The 19,963-nt window shown below is 39.6% G+C and overlaps 1 protein-coding gene across 1 annotated transcript in view; it reads right to left on the bottom strand.

Moving 5' to 3' along the window:
- Window positions 1–19,963, bottom strand: part of ppp1r16b (protein phosphatase 1, regulatory subunit 16B) — a 100,244-nt gene that overhangs the window by 3,741 nt on the left and 76,540 nt on the right. The window contains exons 5-7 of the mRNA XM_085354690.1: window positions 15,796–15,899; window positions 7,757–7,881; window positions 92–217 (exon numbers count right to left, since the gene is read on the bottom strand). Coding sequence (XP_085210816.1) covers window positions 92–217; window positions 7,757–7,881; window positions 15,796–15,899 — 355 coding nt within the window. The remainder of the gene's footprint in view (window positions 1–91; window positions 218–7,756; window positions 7,882–15,795; window positions 15,900–19,963) is intronic.

Genomic DNA, 19,963 nt, shown 5'->3' with positions numbered 1-19,963 from the left:
AATCAATCAATCAATCAATTTGTATTAATGGTTCCAGAAACCTTTGTGTGCGCCTGAGGCTCTTATCTCTTTCCTGTTGTGTTTTCCTTACCTGACCCCAGCACGCTGCAGCATGAAGAGGCTGCCATCCATCTGAATCTCTGAGGTCCACACGAGCCCCCCCCTCCAGCAGCAGCTCTGCAGCCTGCGCGTAGCCATTTGCTGCTGCGATGTGTAGCTGCAACAACAGAGAAGGAAATAGATTGTTTTCCCCCAGTGCTCAGGATTTACTGTTTGCATGCAAAAAAAATAATGTGAAATTCATACTAAAGTGGCAATGAACATGCCAAAGAACGTTATATAGTGGTAACTTACAATTGCTTACTATGTGAGACATTACACCTGCAAAAATCTACAAATAAAGTATTTTTTTGCTTCTAAGTTTAAAGATGTCAGTTTATTGCTGTGCATCTTCTAATATTATGTTAAATTAGATGTAGATTATTGTGGTCAATTCAAGGTCCTGATCAAATTAGGCTGAGCCTGCCTCCATGAAACAACCTAATCTGTTAATGTTAAGATATTAATTCTTGTCCTAGCCTCATAAAACTAGCCTGGAACATGTCATCACTCAGAGGGAATTTGTAATCTTGCCCGAGAGACCTATCCAACATACTGTAAAGAAAAAAAACGAACTGAAACTAATTTACCATTTTCAGACAACGAAACCTAAACCTGAAACTAAACTGAAAACAAACATGATTAAAGTAACCCACGCAAACACGGGAACAACATGCACACACCACACAGAAAGGCTCTAACCAGTTGGTGGAGTCAAACTCCACTGAGCCAACAGTGCTAACCCCTGCACCACCGTGCTCCCCAATAATAAAAACAATGTTTAATAATAAAGTAAACAGGTAGTTTCAAAAGTTCTAATCAATAAAAGTCTCAACAGACTGAAGGGCTCTGTCCCAGAAGTCTTTTCATCTTCCAAGGAACAACTAACAAATTCAGAGCCTGTCATCGAAGATTGTGAGCCTCAGTGTGATTAGTGTGAAGCTGGGATAAATAATTTGAAGCCTGGCTATTTACTGGGACCCGTGTAAAAATTAATGTGAGCTCGCCAACTAGAATATTTTAATAGCAACATTTTGTTAAAAATAACTTTTAATCAAATGGACCAATATGGCAAGGCCATGATGATCCACTTGGTAAAATAAATCCGCTTGGCATCTTTCTTGGCCTTAAGACAACAATTCTGATGGCTAAAGATCCAAACGGGACACAAAAAAAAACCAAAAAAAAAAACAACTTTTTTATTGCTTAGAGGCATAAAACAGATGATTTATCTATAAAAGGGCTTTACAGCAACCTAAGCACGATAACACACAAGCATCAACAATTTCCTCCAGTTCAGCAAAGGAGACCATATATCGTAATTTAGAAATCTTCTTTAAATAAAAGGTAACAGGAACAAGAAATACATTTTACAGGTGAATCAAAGCCCAGACTATAATCAGACATCCCAAACTCTGAACCTAAAGAAGCAAAAGGTTCAGGAGGAGCTATAATTGTGTTCTCAGTTGATGTTTAGAAGAAGGTAATGGCTAGACGGCCATTAATCTGGGTTAAACAGTGGTCCAGGGTTGACAGCCTGTTCAGCTGGTGAGGTTTAAAATACATATGCAGCTTAATGTCAATGGCATAGAAATGGCAGAAAAGGATGAATGATGGCAGATGAAGAAACAACATAGATAGAAAAATAATAAGGGACCCAGAACTGAACCTTGTGGAACTCCACAGGTTAAGGAAGCGATGTTAGAGTTCATCCTAACAGAGACGGTCCTATTAGATACATAAGTAGAAAACCAATCTAACAAAGAGCCAGAGATCAGATGAGAAAAGAGAAATAATGAAAAAATGCAAAGTATAATTACTCTGACAGAATCATCAAGTTTTTACACCAAGTCTTTTTCAGCATTTTGCTTATAAGAAATAGCAACTAAATAATGACCTAATTCAGCTCCACTTTATACATTTAAAAGAGAAGCAGCAGAATATTTGAGTGTCTCAAAGGTTCTCAGAGTAGAATATGCTTTCAACAACCTCAAAATGTTGTTTTAGGAGGAAACAAAAGCAAAAATCTTTTTTTCATTTTTTCATTTTGCTTTTTTAAATCACCAAACTGAAAATTGTTAATTTCAGTTTTTATTGGAACCTCCTTTGAATATTTTCCTTTCCTGGCCTTCAAATTACTGAATGCCTGAAAAAGAAAAATATAATATGATGGCAGCACTTGGCCTTTCATTCTGCCAATTTCTAAAGCCCCACACAAACTGTGGCTGTGAGGTTGAACAATAACAAACTGGTATAAAATATGTTTATTGCAACAGGGAAGTTGGCAAGTGGTGTGACATTCATGAAAGTCTGGTTTGCAGCTTCACGTGTCACTTACAGGAACTGTACTTAATGCTGTTTGCCTCTTTTGGTGAGACCGCAGAAGTAGGTTATGTTTGGGATAACAGAAAGCACCATCTATTCACCAGTCTATCTTTTGGAAAATGCCATCAGCATTCCAGAAGACCGAATATCGAATCCCAGCGTTCCTTTATAGGCATCTAAAGGCCGTGAGACATGCAGAATTAGCTAAAGGAAACAAGCTAAAGTTGTCTAACATGCCATAAAAATACAACTAAGGAACACATGAGTTTAACAGAAAACATCACTGTAATTGTAAACCAATGTACCGGTGCATCCCATCAAAGAGTGGTTACATTGATCAAAACTAAAAGACAGCCTCCTCATTAAGGACAAACTTCCTCATCTAAGTCAGTGTCAGATGAGGCTGAGGACGACAAGTAATAATAGGACAAACCTGAGGCAAATGAAAAGATCATTAGCATTAGCCAAATGACAAATCTGACCTTTTGGCGGGACTGGACAAAAAGCCGCTGAAAACATCTAAACTTGATCTAATAACAGTCTGTCCGGCTTACTGAGACGTTTCACTCAAAACCAGAAATGTCAACCTCATGCTGACAGTACAGGTTAAGCCGGGGGACCATCAGAGTCTTTGCTGAGATTTTCGTTCCGAAACAAACCGGTGGACCGACACTGGGCAACACTGCCTGTGTCACCGTGCCAAAAGTTTCATAATGTCAGCATACTGTGAGCACTCCAGTTCCTCCCACAGTGCCACCAGCAGCATGTCCTGATTTACCCTTCCACTGGTCAAACGCATGCCGGGACAAGTACTCTCTTGTCTTCCGTTTTCACCCACAATCTAACGACATGCAGCTAAATGTGTGATTAAAGGACTGAAATAACCTCCATCGCCATATCTTAACTTAACAATGCGTTTCACTTGTTATTTCCAGTCTGAAATGCTTTGTGTACATGTGAAACTTCACTCGCCTCACTCATTCTCCTTCACAAGGCTAAAACTATAGTTTTCTTAAAAATAAACAAAACCTGAGATGACAGTAATTGAAAAGAGAGGACTGCAATAATAGACCCATAAGTTAGGAGGCAGGCGCCAACGTGGTGCACTTAAACTGCTCATCTACTGGGATTTTCCCTCACAACTGTCACTGGGGTTTACAGAGAATGATCTGTAAAAGTGAAAAGTGAGTTCTCTGGGTGAAAATGACTCATCGATGTGAGAGGTCAGAGGAGAATGGCTAGACTCCTTCGAGGTGATGAAGGCAAGAATAACTCAATTAAGCACTCATTACAACCAAGGTATGCAGAAGATCACCTCTGAACACTCTGGTCCAAAACTGGACAAAAGCAAATTGGGAAAAACATCCACTGGTCTGATGAGTCTCAATTTCTGCTGTAACATTGCGATGTTAGGGCCAGAATTTAAGCAACATGAACGCACGGATCCATCCTGGCTTCTATTATATAGTAGAACAGCATTATAGTATATAGTTCAGGCTGGTGGTGGTGATGTAATGATATGGGGGATATATTTTTTGGAACACTCTAGGCCACCCATTACTACCAATTAAGCATCATTTATATGCAGCAGCCTGCCCAAGTATTGCTGCTGACCATATCCATCTCTTTATGACCACAGCATACCCATCTTCTGATGGCTTCCCCCAGCAGGATACAAAGCTCAAACCATCTCAAACTGGTTTCTTAAGCATAACAATGAGCTCACTGTCTTCAAATGGCCTGCACAGTCACCAGACATCAATCCATCCACAACCAAACCACAGAGAAACATTTCCAGCTAAATCTACACAAGGAAGAATTAAGGCACTTCTAAAGATATAAGGAGGTGTGTCCAGTGAGTGTATTTTTATAAACTTTGTGTTTGTGTGTCCTTCGTCAGGTTTATGGCACAGAGAACAACATGTGACACTTGTTACTTTTCCTTACTTTGTTTACACTTTTTTTTTAATAAACTTCCAACAAAAATGAAAAATATTTCTCTTGCTTTGTGACTTCTGTCTGAAGTCACAAAGCATACAAATCATTGTGCCTGCACGTCAAAACAGGATCATAAAAATGCATTTCACTGGAAAACAAAAGATTAACCTTACATAACTTCCTGTCAGTTCAGGGTCTCTTCCTCTCATCTGTGCCAGGGATTTTAATAAGGCATGCTCTAGTTTGCTTCATCGTGCTCGAATGAAGATTAACAGGATGTAGAAAGCAAAGGGACAAGCAGCTCAATCACACAATCTGTAGTAAGACTTTAAAGCTTAACGGGGTTATTTTGGGATACTACTATCCCCTAGCTACTTCCATCCAGTGATCCGTCACTGTGTTTCCCCCGTGTAGCTAAATCCCTAATACATAATAAAGACTTCATTAAGGCATCTGACATTATATGCTCTACTCAGTAAATTATGTGCTAATGATTTTTTTTGTACCTTGCTTGACTTTTATTGCATCACTGTACTAAAGTGCTAAACAAAACAAATTTAGGGACTTATTAGGTACACACAATCCTCGCGTACCTTTGCACTATGCAGCAAAGCATAAAGACATGAGGGCCTTTATTAGTTTTCATTCTCTTGTCTACTTAAATCGCTCTAATCACACTTATGCATCAAACTTATAAACTTTAGGGGTTGGCATAAAACGCACACAAAAGGCCAACAGGAGCACACACGCTACTGAAAACCAAATATCCAATCTGACCATGTTTTCTTTGATGAAATGCTGCTTTTATGTTTCTTGTCATCTCTTCCCGCTCCTCTTAAATGCAATTTTATCATCACTACAGGTTTACTGTAATCTAACATTTGTTTAAATAATGACTGCAGGTATCCTGAGCATTCATAACTGGAGCACTCAGACAATTTAAAATCATACAGCTGATTTGTCTTTAAAAAATTATAATGAGGCTCTAAATGCCTGATTAGCTTTGGAGGTCTTACGGCCTCGCGAGACAGTGTTGCAGAGCACATGATCTTTAAAAGGTGAATCTGTAATAAAGACAGTCCACTGAATATTTACACACCATTTGCTTTTTCCCCCCTCTTTGTTCAGACCTGTGACGCCTGATATTAACGCGAGAGGTTTGTCTCTCTGCAGCACATCTGGAACCTGGTGGGTAGGAGGGTTCATTTCATGTTTAGCTCTCTTATCTTATTTTATTTCTAACTGCTTCCTTTTCAAATGCTTTTTCTTCATTTCCTATCATACGTAATATTAAAGAAGATCAAAGTTTCCAGTAATGAGGTCAGTATATATCCAAATAATCCCTATGAGCCAGCAGCTCAGGCTTCACGCAGACTGCTTTAAATGAGCCAATTCAGACAGCTTTTTTCTACTGGCTGTGATGTTAATAAAAACGGATATCCCCAACATGGTCATCTCCGCCACACAGGTCTATGTGTGAGCCAAGAAGCCCTAAGGGTAACTATGGGGGGACAGCAAGCTGTGTTGAGCTTAAAGTCAAGAGTTTTCCAGTGTCATGATGGTGGCTCTGCTCTCTCTGTCTAATATTTTATACATACAAACTGTTGAGCCACACCTTACTAACGCATGAAAGAAGCACTGCTGAAATTTGGCTACTTTCAGTTTGTGATGCAGAAAATGTGTTTATGTTCTTGGTGCTAATCTGCTGCTGAGCCTCTTTTATAGCTGCTGGAATTACAGCTACAAGAAAAATGAAAAACAAAATCCATTAATTACATACTGAATACTCATTCAGTCAATAAAAATAATTTCATTGCTGACTAAACTAAAATGATTTCCATGTCTCCTTTATTATGCTAAGGGAGAATCTCAGACCTGAACACAATGAATAATTTTCAGTATTTAAACGTGTAAAAGGTTTCCCAGCTCTAATGTACAGTTCATTTTAGAAACAAACAGCAGTATCAACACCGGGCCGAGCATTAAAATACATTATGTATATAATTTTCTCTCGTCTTCTTTGCAGCAACACGGTTGCATTTTACTGATATATTTTTTATGTTCTTTATAGCTCTCCATCTTCTGTTCATCTGATAATATTTCTGATTAGAGTAGATAATGCTCACTTGAGCCATTTAGCTCTGAAGAGTGAAATGATGTGTAAACACCAACTTTTCCGTGAGCCTGCACGGATTCTGAAGAAGGAAGCAGCTTGGGTTAACAGAGAAAGTTGATCCCGACTGAGGGTTTGGGTTTTGTCAAGCCAGCTTGGCATGTTGAACTTGCTTTGCAGTCTATTCATCTGCTCATTTGCTATGCAGATCTTCTGTTTATATGAGAAACAGAAGAAAGGAGGGGAAGATGAGAGGGAAGCAAACATCTGAACAGAAGAAAGTTGCTTTAAAGTGTGCTACAACATCGTTTTTCTTTCCTCAGACAGTGGATAAACTGAGGCGCTGCACCAAGTCCCAGTGTAAGATGAATCAGATGAATTTTATAAATGTGTATCATCCAAAACTACTCTTGCAGAATCCAAGGGTAGAAATATGGAGCCACAAATGAGCACAATAGGACCACTTTAACAAGCTTACATGGAAAAAATGGCTTCAGCCCAGGAAATAATATTAAAATCATTTCCTCTTTATTGCACCAAGATTTGTTTGCTTAGATAACCCAACAAAAATAGCAAGAAAAGGCTTAAACCCCAATATTAGAAACCTCCGGGTGATTCACCAATGGAAGAAGCCTCCAGAGCGTACAGACAATTAAAGCAGTGATATGGCAACACACTAACTGCATGGCTGCAATGCATGCATATGTCCACCCTGCTAATCTTTCCTAATCTTTGAATGTAGCAATCTTAATATCTGCTTTCCCTTTTTTAATAATATAAAAACATTTTGTCTGAAGAGCAAAAGCAGTGGCTGTCGTCCAGATGATATCACAGTGAAGATTTTAACCTCTCAAGACAATTTCTACCCTCATCTATGGCATACTACTCTAACAAAAGCTACCCGCAGTAACAAAACACTTGTAGCTAATTTAAAGCCACAGTCAATTATATCTCAGACAATGTATTGTGGAGCAGCTACAGAAAGGCAGCTGCATTAGCTGCCTATTAACACCACACACAGAGCTTAGCTTTGCCAAATTAGTGCACCATCACTGAGTAACCTGAGCACATAAATCTGCCACTTTACATCACATTTTACATTAATCTAAGTGTATTTATGCAGTACATGCAACCAATTTTATCATTTTAAGCGAGCGCATTCTGTTCCACATAAAAGGAATTAAATGTTTACAATATTAAAGCAGCAAGAACTTCAGTGATGCCGTTTTAAACTGAGTTTAGTTGAGATTTTTAGAAGAAAATCAAAGCAGATAAACTTACCAGAGTAGCTCCCTGAGAGTCCTGCTGGTTGACCTTTTCTCCTTGACTCAGCAGTTCCTGAATGTCTCCTATCATCTTCCTCTCCGTCGACGCTCGCGTCTCGTTGATCATCTCCTGGGTGATGCCTGTCAGTCAAACATGCAGGCAGAGCAGCCAGAGTTAATCGCAGGGGAGTTTGGTCCTGACACTTTTAATATAGAACTGCAGCCTGAAATGGACAGTTTTTGATGTGAGGCGAAACCCACTTGGGTATGATACCTCTGAGACACGTACCTGAAAATAAATGTAAAAAGTTAGTAAAGCCTTCTTTAAACTGTAACGTCTTCTTTTTATCTAAGGAGGATGTTTTCTGCCAGCAACAGTTTCCACAGTAGGTTGGAAGCAAAGCAGAAATAACTGCTTTTTGTTATCTTAGTTTGATAATATTTTAAATAAATGGTATTTGTAATAAAAAAAAAAAAAAAACTAATGCTAGTGTTGAAGGTGAATTTAATCTTCACATAAAATTTTTTAAAATGCATTTATTTACTGAAAATCAGTGCAGAGCTGCAAACATTTGGACTTGAGCATCTGAAAGTATAAAGTGACCATTTTCTGCAGGTAGCAGAGTAGTTTATTCTCATGCTGGCTGTCCTTCCATGTCCTGGCAAAGAGGTTTGTTTGCAAAGACGGTTTGGCCCAGGTGTTTCTGGATGTCACTTCCCCTCTAAATTCCTCGTTTAATCCGTCTTCCTGCTGCCAGGCAGGGCTAAATACTGAGACTGCCACACTTCAGCAAAGAAGTTATCCTCCTTCGGCTCAGTAACATTCAGCGTTAATTGAAAGAGGTGTCAGTCAAGACTGTCTCTTGTATTCTTGCAGTGTAACTATCAAAATATGTGAATTAACCTCAGAAGAGATCTGGAGCACAGGGTCAAAATATCTACACAACCAAAGTAAACACCCTGCCCTAATTTAACAAAAAATAAAAATAAAAAAAAATGGGAAATTGAATTCTCATTCATCCTTAAAATGCTGTTTACAGAGGACACTCCCCTGGATCTGATCATTCTAACTTGAAATAAATTGTAGAAGCAGTCAGGTCACATTTGACTGCACATTTTCCTTTGTTAGGATTTCAGCCCCGTGACCTTTCTCAGTAATAAATTTGTCACATAAAGCTGAAGGCAATGGCAGTCAGTCATCCACAACTCCTACTGCAATGTCACTCTTTTGTTTTAGCAGGTGTCCACGCATGTGAAGGTTAACAGTCGTGATGAAGGGAGTTAAAAGGGTGAATTGAATTTGCAATCAGAGTCACCTGGAGGGGTTTTAAAGGCTCACGGATCAAGGAAATGACAGCCCCTTTAGTCGATTTAATCCATGCCCCCAGCAAATGTTTTCTTCTGTGTTTTCTGTTGTTTCTCTCAGATACTCGTGTCACAAATTCTACCTCTTTCATATTTTGATTTTGCTGCAGTGATGCGCCACAGCCTGAAAAAAAAAACTCCCAGAAGGATTAGAGGATGTCAAATCTAGAAAATATTCCTCACCCTCAAACAAAGGATTGTTCCCCCTGTTTTTAGCCTTTTCAGGAAACGTACATAACTGGCAGTAAATGTGACTACATTAGTTTCAGGTGCTTCAAATACCCTGTTGAGTTATAAAGTTGTATTTAACTAAGTAAACAATATAAATGAGAACAGACAAGAACATCGGGCGCAGTGAAAAACCTAACCAAACAGTTCATAGCGGTTGGACAAAAGATCTGGTCAAATATTCACCCAGAACCATTGATCAGGTGTTCAATGTTTGTATGTGTGTGTGTGTGGATGTAGCAGGCTTGTATAAACATACAGTACATGAGGACATGATGTCATTCAAGTATACACAAGCAGTTATATTTTTGCACATAAGGCAACAGAATGTCCTTTCTGTCTTAGGGGCTACTTGTTTAAACAGCTCCTAACTGCAGTGTTAAGCAGAAAGGAGCCTGTCTTAAACTGAAATGTCTGCAATTCCTAGTAAAGGGTAACCATGCTACCATGGCAGATATCTGGTATGGCAATCCTATAGCAGTTTCCTGCAATAGTACAGTAATAAAGACAGTGACTGCTGTGATGGCTGCACAGCTGGCTAAAGCTGTCTACACTGCACTTAAGGCCACTTGTATCTGTTTTTACTTACATTATGAAAATGTACTTATTCTTAATCTTGTGAAGAATTAATTACTTGGAAATAGGTTTTTAGAAATAAGCCACATAATGATTTTTTTTTAGCTCCAGTCTTTTTTCTTATTCACTGCTCTTTGTGGATTTGGCCAAATGAATTCCACATGATATAAGCAGATGTTATGCATGCTACATGGCTGATTTCCAACCCCTAGAAACTATAAAACTAGTATAAAATGAATAATTCAGTGAGTAAGTCTAATCAGCATCATTATCATAAATATAAATTCCTGCTAGGTTTGACGTCACCCAGTAACAGTACCCTAGTACCCACTCCAACAGTCCATCACTATAAATTTTTATCCCAATACTGCATAATTCAATTCAATTCAGTTTTATTTATACAGCGCCAAATCACAACATCAGTCGCCTCAAGGTGCTCTATATTGTAAGGTAGACCCTACAATAATACATACAGAGAAAAACCCAACAGTCATATGAACCCCTATGAGCAGCACTTTGGCGACAGTGGGAAGGAAAAACTCCCTTTTAACAGGAAGAAACCTCCAGCAGAACCAGGCTCAGGGAGGGGCGGGGCCATCTGCTGTGACTGGTTGGGGTGAGAGAAGAAAGACAGGATAAAAGACATGCAAACTAACCAGCTGACCTGCACTAACGGCTTGGTATTTCCACACACCTTTTAATAACACAAAATTAGTATATTTACAGTATTACACTAATACTTATATGTATAATTAGTATACTAGGTATAATCAGATATAGTCTAAGTATACTTAGACTATATCTGATTTAAAAACTAAAAGAAATGAGGACGTATTCACTAAGGCTACGTTCACACTGCAGGCGAAAGCGCATCAAATCCGATTTTTTTTGACCCTATACGACCCATATCCGATCATGGTATGACAGTGTAAACGTTACAAATCCGATATTTTCAAATCCAATCTGGGTCACTTTCCTATGTGGTACTGAATCTGATACATATCCGATGTTTTAGAAAGCGACTGCTGTTTTAATGCGACGGTCATGTCGCATTAAATCCGTCTTTTACGTCACTGACACAAGACAGACGCCAATTATCAGCGCCGGAGAAGACATCGTGAACGCTTCCTGGCCATCCAGTATAGATGTTAGTGAAACTGTTGGGAAGACAACGTTGGAGAAACGTGAACATTTTCTTTGTACTGCATAATCTGCAGATTCTGACAGAAATCTGCAACTATCCTTTGAAGCACCGCTCCTCTCTAAAACAGCAATAAGGATCATTATTAGGTTATTCACATTATTATGTAAATAACAAAATAACTTAAAGCAAAAATTGGGAAACGTGAAGTCCGAAGTCTTTATATTAAGGGCCATCAGTCAAACAATATTGTTTGCTCTGGGTCTAAACAGAGCGCGTTGTGTGTGACGTCTTCTTTTGCGCATGCGGCCGCTTTGAGCGTTCACACTAGAGTGCGTTTGCTGTCGCATTTTATTTGTAGTGTGAACGAGCAGACAAAAAAATCGGATTTGAGCATTAAGACCTGCAGTGTGAACGTAGCCTTATTCAGCAATGCTTCTTTTAAACATAACAGTCTTCCTCTCCTTTCTCTCTTTTAGTGCTGCAATTAAAGTGGGGTTTTTTTCTCTCCTTGGGAAGGAGCAACTTTACATTTAGCTCAGATATATTTTGTGAACAGTCTGTATGTTTGGTGTTACGTTTTGAGCTGTATGAAAAGTTGTATTTGAAGTGGTCTGGAACTTTTGTCTCATAAGTACTGCGACTGCACCTTTACGTATGCACCATGAACGCATCACAGGGATGAGAAGGGAAAAGGGACGTCTGGAAGGTGTAAGCAGGCTATGGGATGTCATTATCTTCTTATTACTGAGCAGGTACCTCCAGGCCCTCACCGGAAGCAGTGCCAGGCTTCAGCACATTGAATAGTAGTATGCATTAACCTGCCAATCAGATTTCATTACTCAATAACTGAAGGTGTTGGAACACTTTTCCGGATCATTTGAATTTAACACCTGAACAGAAGAAACAGAGCGCAGGGGCTTGTCCACGGATAGTCTAGCTCTACTATTATGTGGTATTTTTGTGTTTGTTACAGGGGAAGTGAACTGATTTCAGCATCAAAACACAACATCCATGTTCATCAATATGCCACAAACTTAAGCCATTAAGATTTATTGTATTGTTTTACTGGAAGCATGTTCATTTTTGGCTCTTAGAATGAAACTACTGTGCAGCAGAGTGATTTCATCATGTGCCACCGTAGAAGAGAGAAAAGGTAAGAAGCTATAATTTTGCTGTCTACACAGTACAACCTGAGGAACTATGACTGCTGCTGCACTGGAATCGTGAGACTTTTTCCTTTCAAATAGCGATGCAGAACAGGCCAACGATATTCAAAATATGCACAAAGTGTTACCATCTTCCCTTCTTTATTGCATGTGTGGATTTGACTGGGCATTAAAAAAAGGCATTAAAGGTGTCATGCCCCACTCTATTTTACCCAGATACACAGATCCGCTCCTTATCTCTGCAGCTCATCACAGATGAACTGGGCTCTCCGGGGAAGGATCAAGGAAGCACTGAATCCGTCGATGCTGCATATCAAGTGCTGTGCGTGTGTGTGTGTGTGTGTGTGTGTGTGTGTGTGTGTGTGTGTGGGGAGAGAGGCTGACTGTGTGTTCCCATCCCTGCAGTGTCTCAGGGGAGAGAAGTCTTATCCAGCAGTACAGTGCTGAGAACATTACGGGAGCAATTAGCAGCACCACGCTCCTTTTAATCAGCTTAATAATCATTCTTCTCACCTACTGTACCGCTATCTGCTTTCTGCAGCTTGAGAGATCCTATTGTAAGCTGAGAACCTCATTTTCAAGTGTCTGTTTTCCCTCTGAGAGCCCCCGCTCTCTGTCTCTGTGCATTTTCAATAATGCCTCGCATCCACACAATGTGGCTTCATGTGTCCTGTTTGTACTGTTAAAAAGATCAAAATTATTAACTGCAAACTTGTTTACGAGTGCAATAACCAGGCTTCTCGAGCTTTCGTTAACCAGGGAAATATGACTGAGCACCCCTGATGCTCTCCTCCGGCACCCTGCATCTACAGTCTCCTGCTTACTCACACCAGCTCCACACATGCATTTGGCATTTAGCAGTGTGCTGAAGGGCACCTTAACCAACTTAGGAAAGTTTCACCTTTTCTTTACTTTTTTGTTTTTGATACCACTTGTGAAGCACACCAACCAACAGCCTCGTACTGGTAAACAAAGAGGTGTGAGCATATGAATAAGCAATGACTTTTGTGAGGCAGCACGCTGTCCTGAAACACGTCGAATGTGTCTGTATGAGACTCGAAAAGAAGGATTAGATATGATTCATGTACTACTGAGTTTTTTGTCTTTTTTAAAGATGTTTGTTGAATCGCTAAAGTGGAGGTGACGTTAACAGTGTTAACAAAATGTTAGAAAGATTAATATGTGTGTACGATCTGGGAGGCAAAGAATACACTTTAATACTTAGAAGGAAACTGTGCTGCACACTCACTCATTTTAATAAAGTAAGTATGAAGCTACAGCCTGCTAGACTGCTTCTGTACAGGAAAAACAGAAAGTTTGTTCTGTCCAAAGCAAACAGCATCTTCCATAAAAACAAAATCAATGCAGAAGCAGAAAAAAAACTGCAGTTCAGTCAACAGTCGTGTCATGCTGGCCCCAAAAATCACAGTTCAGTCTTTTCATTGGCTGAGTTTGGTTTTAACACAACCATAGTTAGTTAAGACTAGCCACACATACCTAGGGTCTGACTAAGTCAATGACTGCCCATGACAAGCAGATGCTACGTGAAATTGCTTGCAAATAGGTAGGCTGCACTAATTGCTCTGGTCACTAAGATATTGCCATGGTGGCCTGTAGTTTGCATGGAAGACAAGTGACAGTGAAACTGTGAAAAGCGCAACGCAATCTAACTGGGGACTGTTCACCTTCAAAGTAAAAGTAGGACTTTTTGAAATATGTTTTGGATGCAAAGGTAAAGCACCAGTTTTACTTTGGAGGCAAAAAGTCTCTGTTTTGGTTTGCATCACACTTGTTTGCAGACAAGTGAAACTCTTCTATGCAAACCTTGTAATAAGCAACAGGAGCTTTTTGGTATGACAACATGTATCCACCAAACTGACACAACCACTTGCCACATTTTTCCCAGCAAACCAGGGGTTGCCAGGGGATGCTGACTGGCCTTGAAAGTGTATAATACTGGCACACCAGCTTTGCTAACCAGACATAAGTGGTTAGGACTTAGTAACACTAACCAAGCTAGAAAGCCATAACTAGGGTTAGCCAAAAACCCAACTGTACCCAGTTTCCTGGTTAATAACTACTAATACAACTGGAGGTCTGTGTGACGTCTTTGTTTTAGTCTATGGCCCAAAGGCAACACCATTAAACTATGTTGTAATCAGAAAGCAATTAATTAAATTTTTTTGCAATCTTTTTAATTGCATTTTGCAAAATGATATTTGAAATGAGCCACAGTTTAGCAGCCAGTTCTACAATAGTACAGTGAAAACCGCCTGCTGCTCGTTTTTGTTGTTTTGTTCCCAGCCGTGAGAACACATGCCAGCTTGAGGATGTAACCATTTACCAGAAAACAACAACAAAACACTGAGAGCAGCTCGTGTTAAGAGGCTTGATTTTACTCCAGTGTAAATAAATTTGTCTGTTGCTTCGACAGCTTTTGTACGCGTCTTTCTTCACACCGCACAAACAGACAAAAATGCAAACAGCACGAGTTTCCCCCTCCTTCATCACTGATGTGCAGTTATGTCAGCGCTGATCTCCTTGAACTCTCTTTCACTCATGTCGCAGAGACAAACTGTGGCGTCTGCAGCTGTTTACAGTGACACAGCATGAATATACAGTATCCTAATCTGCACCCCGCTGGCACAGAGAGAGAGAACTGTGAATACTTTCAGCTCCTCACAGTGTCAATCATAAAACTGTGCCTGACACTACGTGTGATATCAGGTCACAACTCCGATGCCATCTTCTTCAGCAATCTGTTCTTATGACCGTTAAGACTGCCAAAAGCTGCAAGCCGCAAAGGTTAAAATAAGATTTGCATCTTCCTTCCTTCTCATCTCTAATTTTTGCTAGACCTGGGCTCTTAAACGACTGCTTTTTATAGCAGTCACACTTAAAAAAGTAACAAAAAGTAACAACACAGTCCAAGTGTTAAAGTACAAGGAAGCTGATTAAACTGTGCCTGCCTGCTTTAAACTCCACACATAACCTGTCACAGCTTTATTCAGACTAAAACAGCAGATCTATACAGCAATACATGAACTTTGCTGTCCAGACAATGATTTTTAGACTGGATACAACTTTTAACTTTTCTAACATAAGCTTTAAAGTAAGGTAGCGGTAGGCTGTGTTTTCAATAAGTCTAAGAAGCTGAGGGCTGAGTTAGCAAGCTAGCCTCTTCTGGTAAGTCTCCTGGCGTTTTGGCAAAATACACAGTTGTCGACTAGGAATGAACAGATGTAACCAGGGAAGGAAATGAACGGGTTGAACTAAGTGAATGTTGTTTTTCCTGGAAATATCTTGTTCACTGGGAGTCTAAAAAGAAAAAGGAAATGTTTTACAAAAAAACTCACATGTGCTGGTAAAGTTAAAGTTACATTTAATTGGAATAATCCCAACATAAACGTACTTTGTGTAACATCATTACTCCTGCGCATAACTATGTAATCTTCTCTCAATTATCAGTCTGACAGTCTGCAGACAGACTGAATCTGATTCTAAACTTACTAAAAGATTTTATCATCTGTCTAACCTTCCTGTCAGTAACTTCCCCTTTAAGCATTTATTCTCTACCTCTGTTGGCCATGGCCGTCTCAATGATGTCCAGCGTGGGATCATCTTCACACAGGTCGTAGGGCATGTTCCCATCGGAGTTGACTGCCAGCAGATCTGCGCCACTGTGGGAAATGAGCGGATGAATATTTCAACAAATCCAATCAGAGTTAATAAATGCTCCGAATGTACAATATGCAGGGCTAACGACTCAATGAGAAAAAGTGTTCAATATATTACATTTCATAGCACCATCTGTGATCCTCAAAAGTTTAAAAATAACCAAAACAACTTGAGTCATCAGGGTAACGCCGCCCTGTTTTCATGTCCCGACCTACTGTAACACACAAAGATGCTGAAAACTAACAATCTATAACTCAAAGTCTTGGATGGGGATGACAAAACAAATGTGCATTGCACAGCACTAACTGAAGAAGCTAATTAACGTCTTTCAGCCCAGAACAAATGACACTGCCTCATTCAGCAGTTTTTAACTTCATCCATGTCACAGCACGGTCGCTTTGACGAGTCCTGCACGTCAACAGATGGCAGCAGTGTGTTTGTGTGTGTGTAAGTCTCTGCATACAGGCTGCAGTTCAACCCGTCATGTTAACAAGCAGAAACAATACCAATGTGTACACGTGCAGTATGTTAATTTGCCTGTTTTGTCTCTTTGTGTGTACATGTGTCGCTGTTATTGCTTCATTAGGATGCAATTAAAGCCTAATAAACTCAGTCTAATTAAATCCTAATTAAACATGTCCACAATGTGTGAACTCATGAGTCATCTATACTTCTTACACGTATTTGCATCCAGTCAAAGACAGTAACAAGGACATTTTTCCCTATGGGAATTTGGGTCAGTGTTAAGAGATAAGATAAGATAGAACTTTATTAATCCCTCGGGTGGGTTCCTCTGGGAAATTCGACTTCCAAAAAGCACAGCAACGACCGAAGTTACAGTTACAGAATTGTTATATATATATATATATATATATATATATATATATATATATATATATATATATATATATATATATATATATATATATATATATATATATATATATATATATATATATATACATACACACATAAATACAGAGACAAATATAAATAAAATATACAAAGGGGATAAATAGAATAAATAGGAATAAAAAATAAAAATACAAGTGAATTGCACATTTCAAGTATTGAGTCTATTGCACTGTTGACTATTTACAAAAAGTATTGCACAAGGTATTGTACAGTGAGGTGAAGAGGCACTACAGCTTAGTTGTTCCCCCCTCCTTTGTCCTCCTGTTTCCCCTCCCTCTCCCCTCCAGAGAGGAGTTAAACAGTTTGATGGCGTGTGGGACAAAGGAGTTTTTAAGTCTGTTAGTTCTTGTCTTGGGGAGAAGCAACCTGTCACTGAACAGACTCTTCTGATTGTTTATGGCCGTGTGCAGAGGATGTCTGGCATTGTCCATAATGTCCATCAGTTTCTTTAATGTCCTTTTCTCTGCCACTGTCACCAGAGTGTCCAGCTTCATGCCGACCACAGAGCTAGCCCTCCTGATCAGTTTCTCCAGCCTGGATGAGTCCCTCTTTGCTGTGCTGCTCCCCCAGCACACCACAGCATAGAAAAGTACTCCAGCAACCACCGACTGGTAAAACATCCTCAGGAGCTTCCTGCAGATGTTAAAAGACCTCAGCCTCCTGAGGAAGTACAGTCGGCTTTGGGCTTTTTTATACAGGTGCTCTGTGTTGCATGACCAGTCCAGTTTATTGTCCACCCACAGCCCGAGGTACTTGTACTTGTTGACCACCTCCACCTCCTCCCCCTCTATCTGAACCGGCAGTGGACCTTCTCTGGACCTCCTGAAGTCCACAACCAGTTCCTTAGTCTTTGAGGTGTTGAGTTGCAGGTGGTTTGTGTGACTCCATGCGAGTCACACATCTTGATCGCATGGAGTCATCTTGATCGCATGGAGTCATCTTGATGGAGTCATCTTGATCGCATGGAGTCATCTTGTTACTTGATCGCATGGAGTCATCTTGTTACTGAATTATTAACAACATCTGCATATCAAAGTTGGATAATAATTCAGTCTCTGTCATTATTAAACCACTACACATCCTGCGGCTGGAAATAATTCAGTATTATCCTTTACTGACCTTCAGTGGGTTTGCTTTATCTTCAAATATCATTATAACACTGATTTTTAGTAGAGGATAGTGTCATTTCCACGATGTTTTTCACTCTTTTTTTGTATAATTTGTCACAGCTGTTAGGTGCATTAGCATTAATTGTTGCTTCTGTTGATTTTGGAACAGAAAAACCTAATCTGTCTGGACAAGAAAAAAATCAGGTTCCTCAAACTGCGTCTGTGGCTCATTGGGGACAGTAGCTGCAGTTATATCTGTATATTTGACAGCATGGCAACAACATGCCATGCTATTAAGTTTAGAGTATCATGTAAGCACATGTTTTTGCCTGGGAAACCATCACAGCCATTCATTATACTGCTGGTCAATTTAAACTTTCAACCTAAAGTGGATTCATTATGGTTTAAAATAACCATGATTTATCTTATACTGGCCCCTTAGCAAACTTTTTAGCTTGGGGCTCTTTAAGCCAGGTCTTCTGATTGGCTGTCCTTTACAAACAGAAGAGCTGAAAAGCAGGTGGGAGGGGCTTCCATATTAAAATCCTCTCTTTATAACATCATACAGATCCAGGAGCACCCAAAAAAAAGTTAGAAACAGCGTTTCAAGCCTCCTCGGGAAAATCTGTCCCTTAGTATGAGCCCACTATCACAACAAAATGAACAATAATATGGGAAACCATAACAGACCCACCACAAAATCAAATTGTATTGTTTATTCTGTGGCCTGTAGAGCTATTCATACATCTGATGTTCACAGAAATCTTTATATCTTGTCACTATATCATAACTGTAAGCCTCTTCTCATGAACTGCAATAATGCAAGTGAAGTTTAGTAGAAATGAAGCACGTCTTTTAAACTTTATGACTAATAGTTAACAAATTAACTACATTTTGGTGCATTCAGTCTCGAACTGCAACTGTTCGGTTTGTTTATTTTTGTTGTTTTAATGCTGTGACGTGCTGATCTCAATATTTACCCAGAACTGACATGTTGAGCTGAATCCAGCAAAAACCTGATGTCATATTGTTACAGAGCTACTACAGGGAGTGCAGAATTATTAGGCAAGTTGTATTTTTGAGGAATAATTTTATTATTGAACAACAACCATGTTCTCAATGAACCCAAAAAACTCATTAATATCAAAGCTGAATGTTTTTGGAAGTAGTTTTTAGTTTTAGCTATTTTAGGGGGATATCTGTGTGTGCAGGTGACTATTACTGTGCATAATTATTAGGCAACTTAACAAAAAACAAATATATACCCATTTCAATGATTTATTTTTACCAGTGAAACCAATATAACATCTCCACATTCACAAATATACATTTCTGACATTCAAAAACAAAACAAAAACAAATCAGCGACCAATATAGCCACCTTTCTTTGCAAGGACACTCAAAAGCCTGCCATCCATGGATTCTGTCAGTGTTTTGATCTGTTCACCATCAACATTGCGTGCAGCAGCAACCACAGCCTCCCAGACACTGTTCAGAGAGGTGTACTGTTTTCCCTCCTTGTAAATCTCACATTTGATGATGGACCACAGGTTCTCAATGGGGTTCAGATCAGGTGAACAAGGAGGCCATGTCATTAGTTTTTCTTCTTTTATACCCTTTCTTGCCAGCCACGCTGTGGAGTACTTGTGTGTGATGGAGCATTGTCCTGCATGAAAATCATGTTTTTCTTGAAGGATGCAGACTTCTTCCTGTACCACTGCTTGAAGAAGGTGTCTTCCAGAAACTGGCAGTAGGACTGGGAGTTGAGCTTGACTCCATCCTCAACCCGAAAAGGCCCCACAAGCTCATCTTTGATGATACCAGCCCAAACCAGTACTCCATCTCCACCTTGCTGGCGTCTGAGTCGGACTGGAGCTCTCTGCCCTTTACCAATCCAGCCACGGGCCCATCCATCTGGCCCATCAAGACTCACTCTCATTTCATCAGTCCATAAAACCTTAGAAAAACCAGTCTTGAGATATTTCTTGGCCCAGTCTTGACGTTTCAGCTTGTGTGTCTTGTTCAGTGGTGGTCGTCTTTCA

This window comes from Diplotaxodon limnothrissa, linkage group LG5, assembly GCF_057381915.1.
Source record: "Diplotaxodon limnothrissa isolate DT_005_m linkage group LG5, D_limnothrissa_male_GT1.1, whole genome shotgun sequence".
In the NCBI taxonomy this organism is placed as follows: Eukaryota; Metazoa; Chordata; class Actinopteri; order Cichliformes; family Cichlidae; genus Diplotaxodon; species Diplotaxodon limnothrissa.
This window is presented reverse-complemented; position numbering and strand designations above follow the sequence as displayed.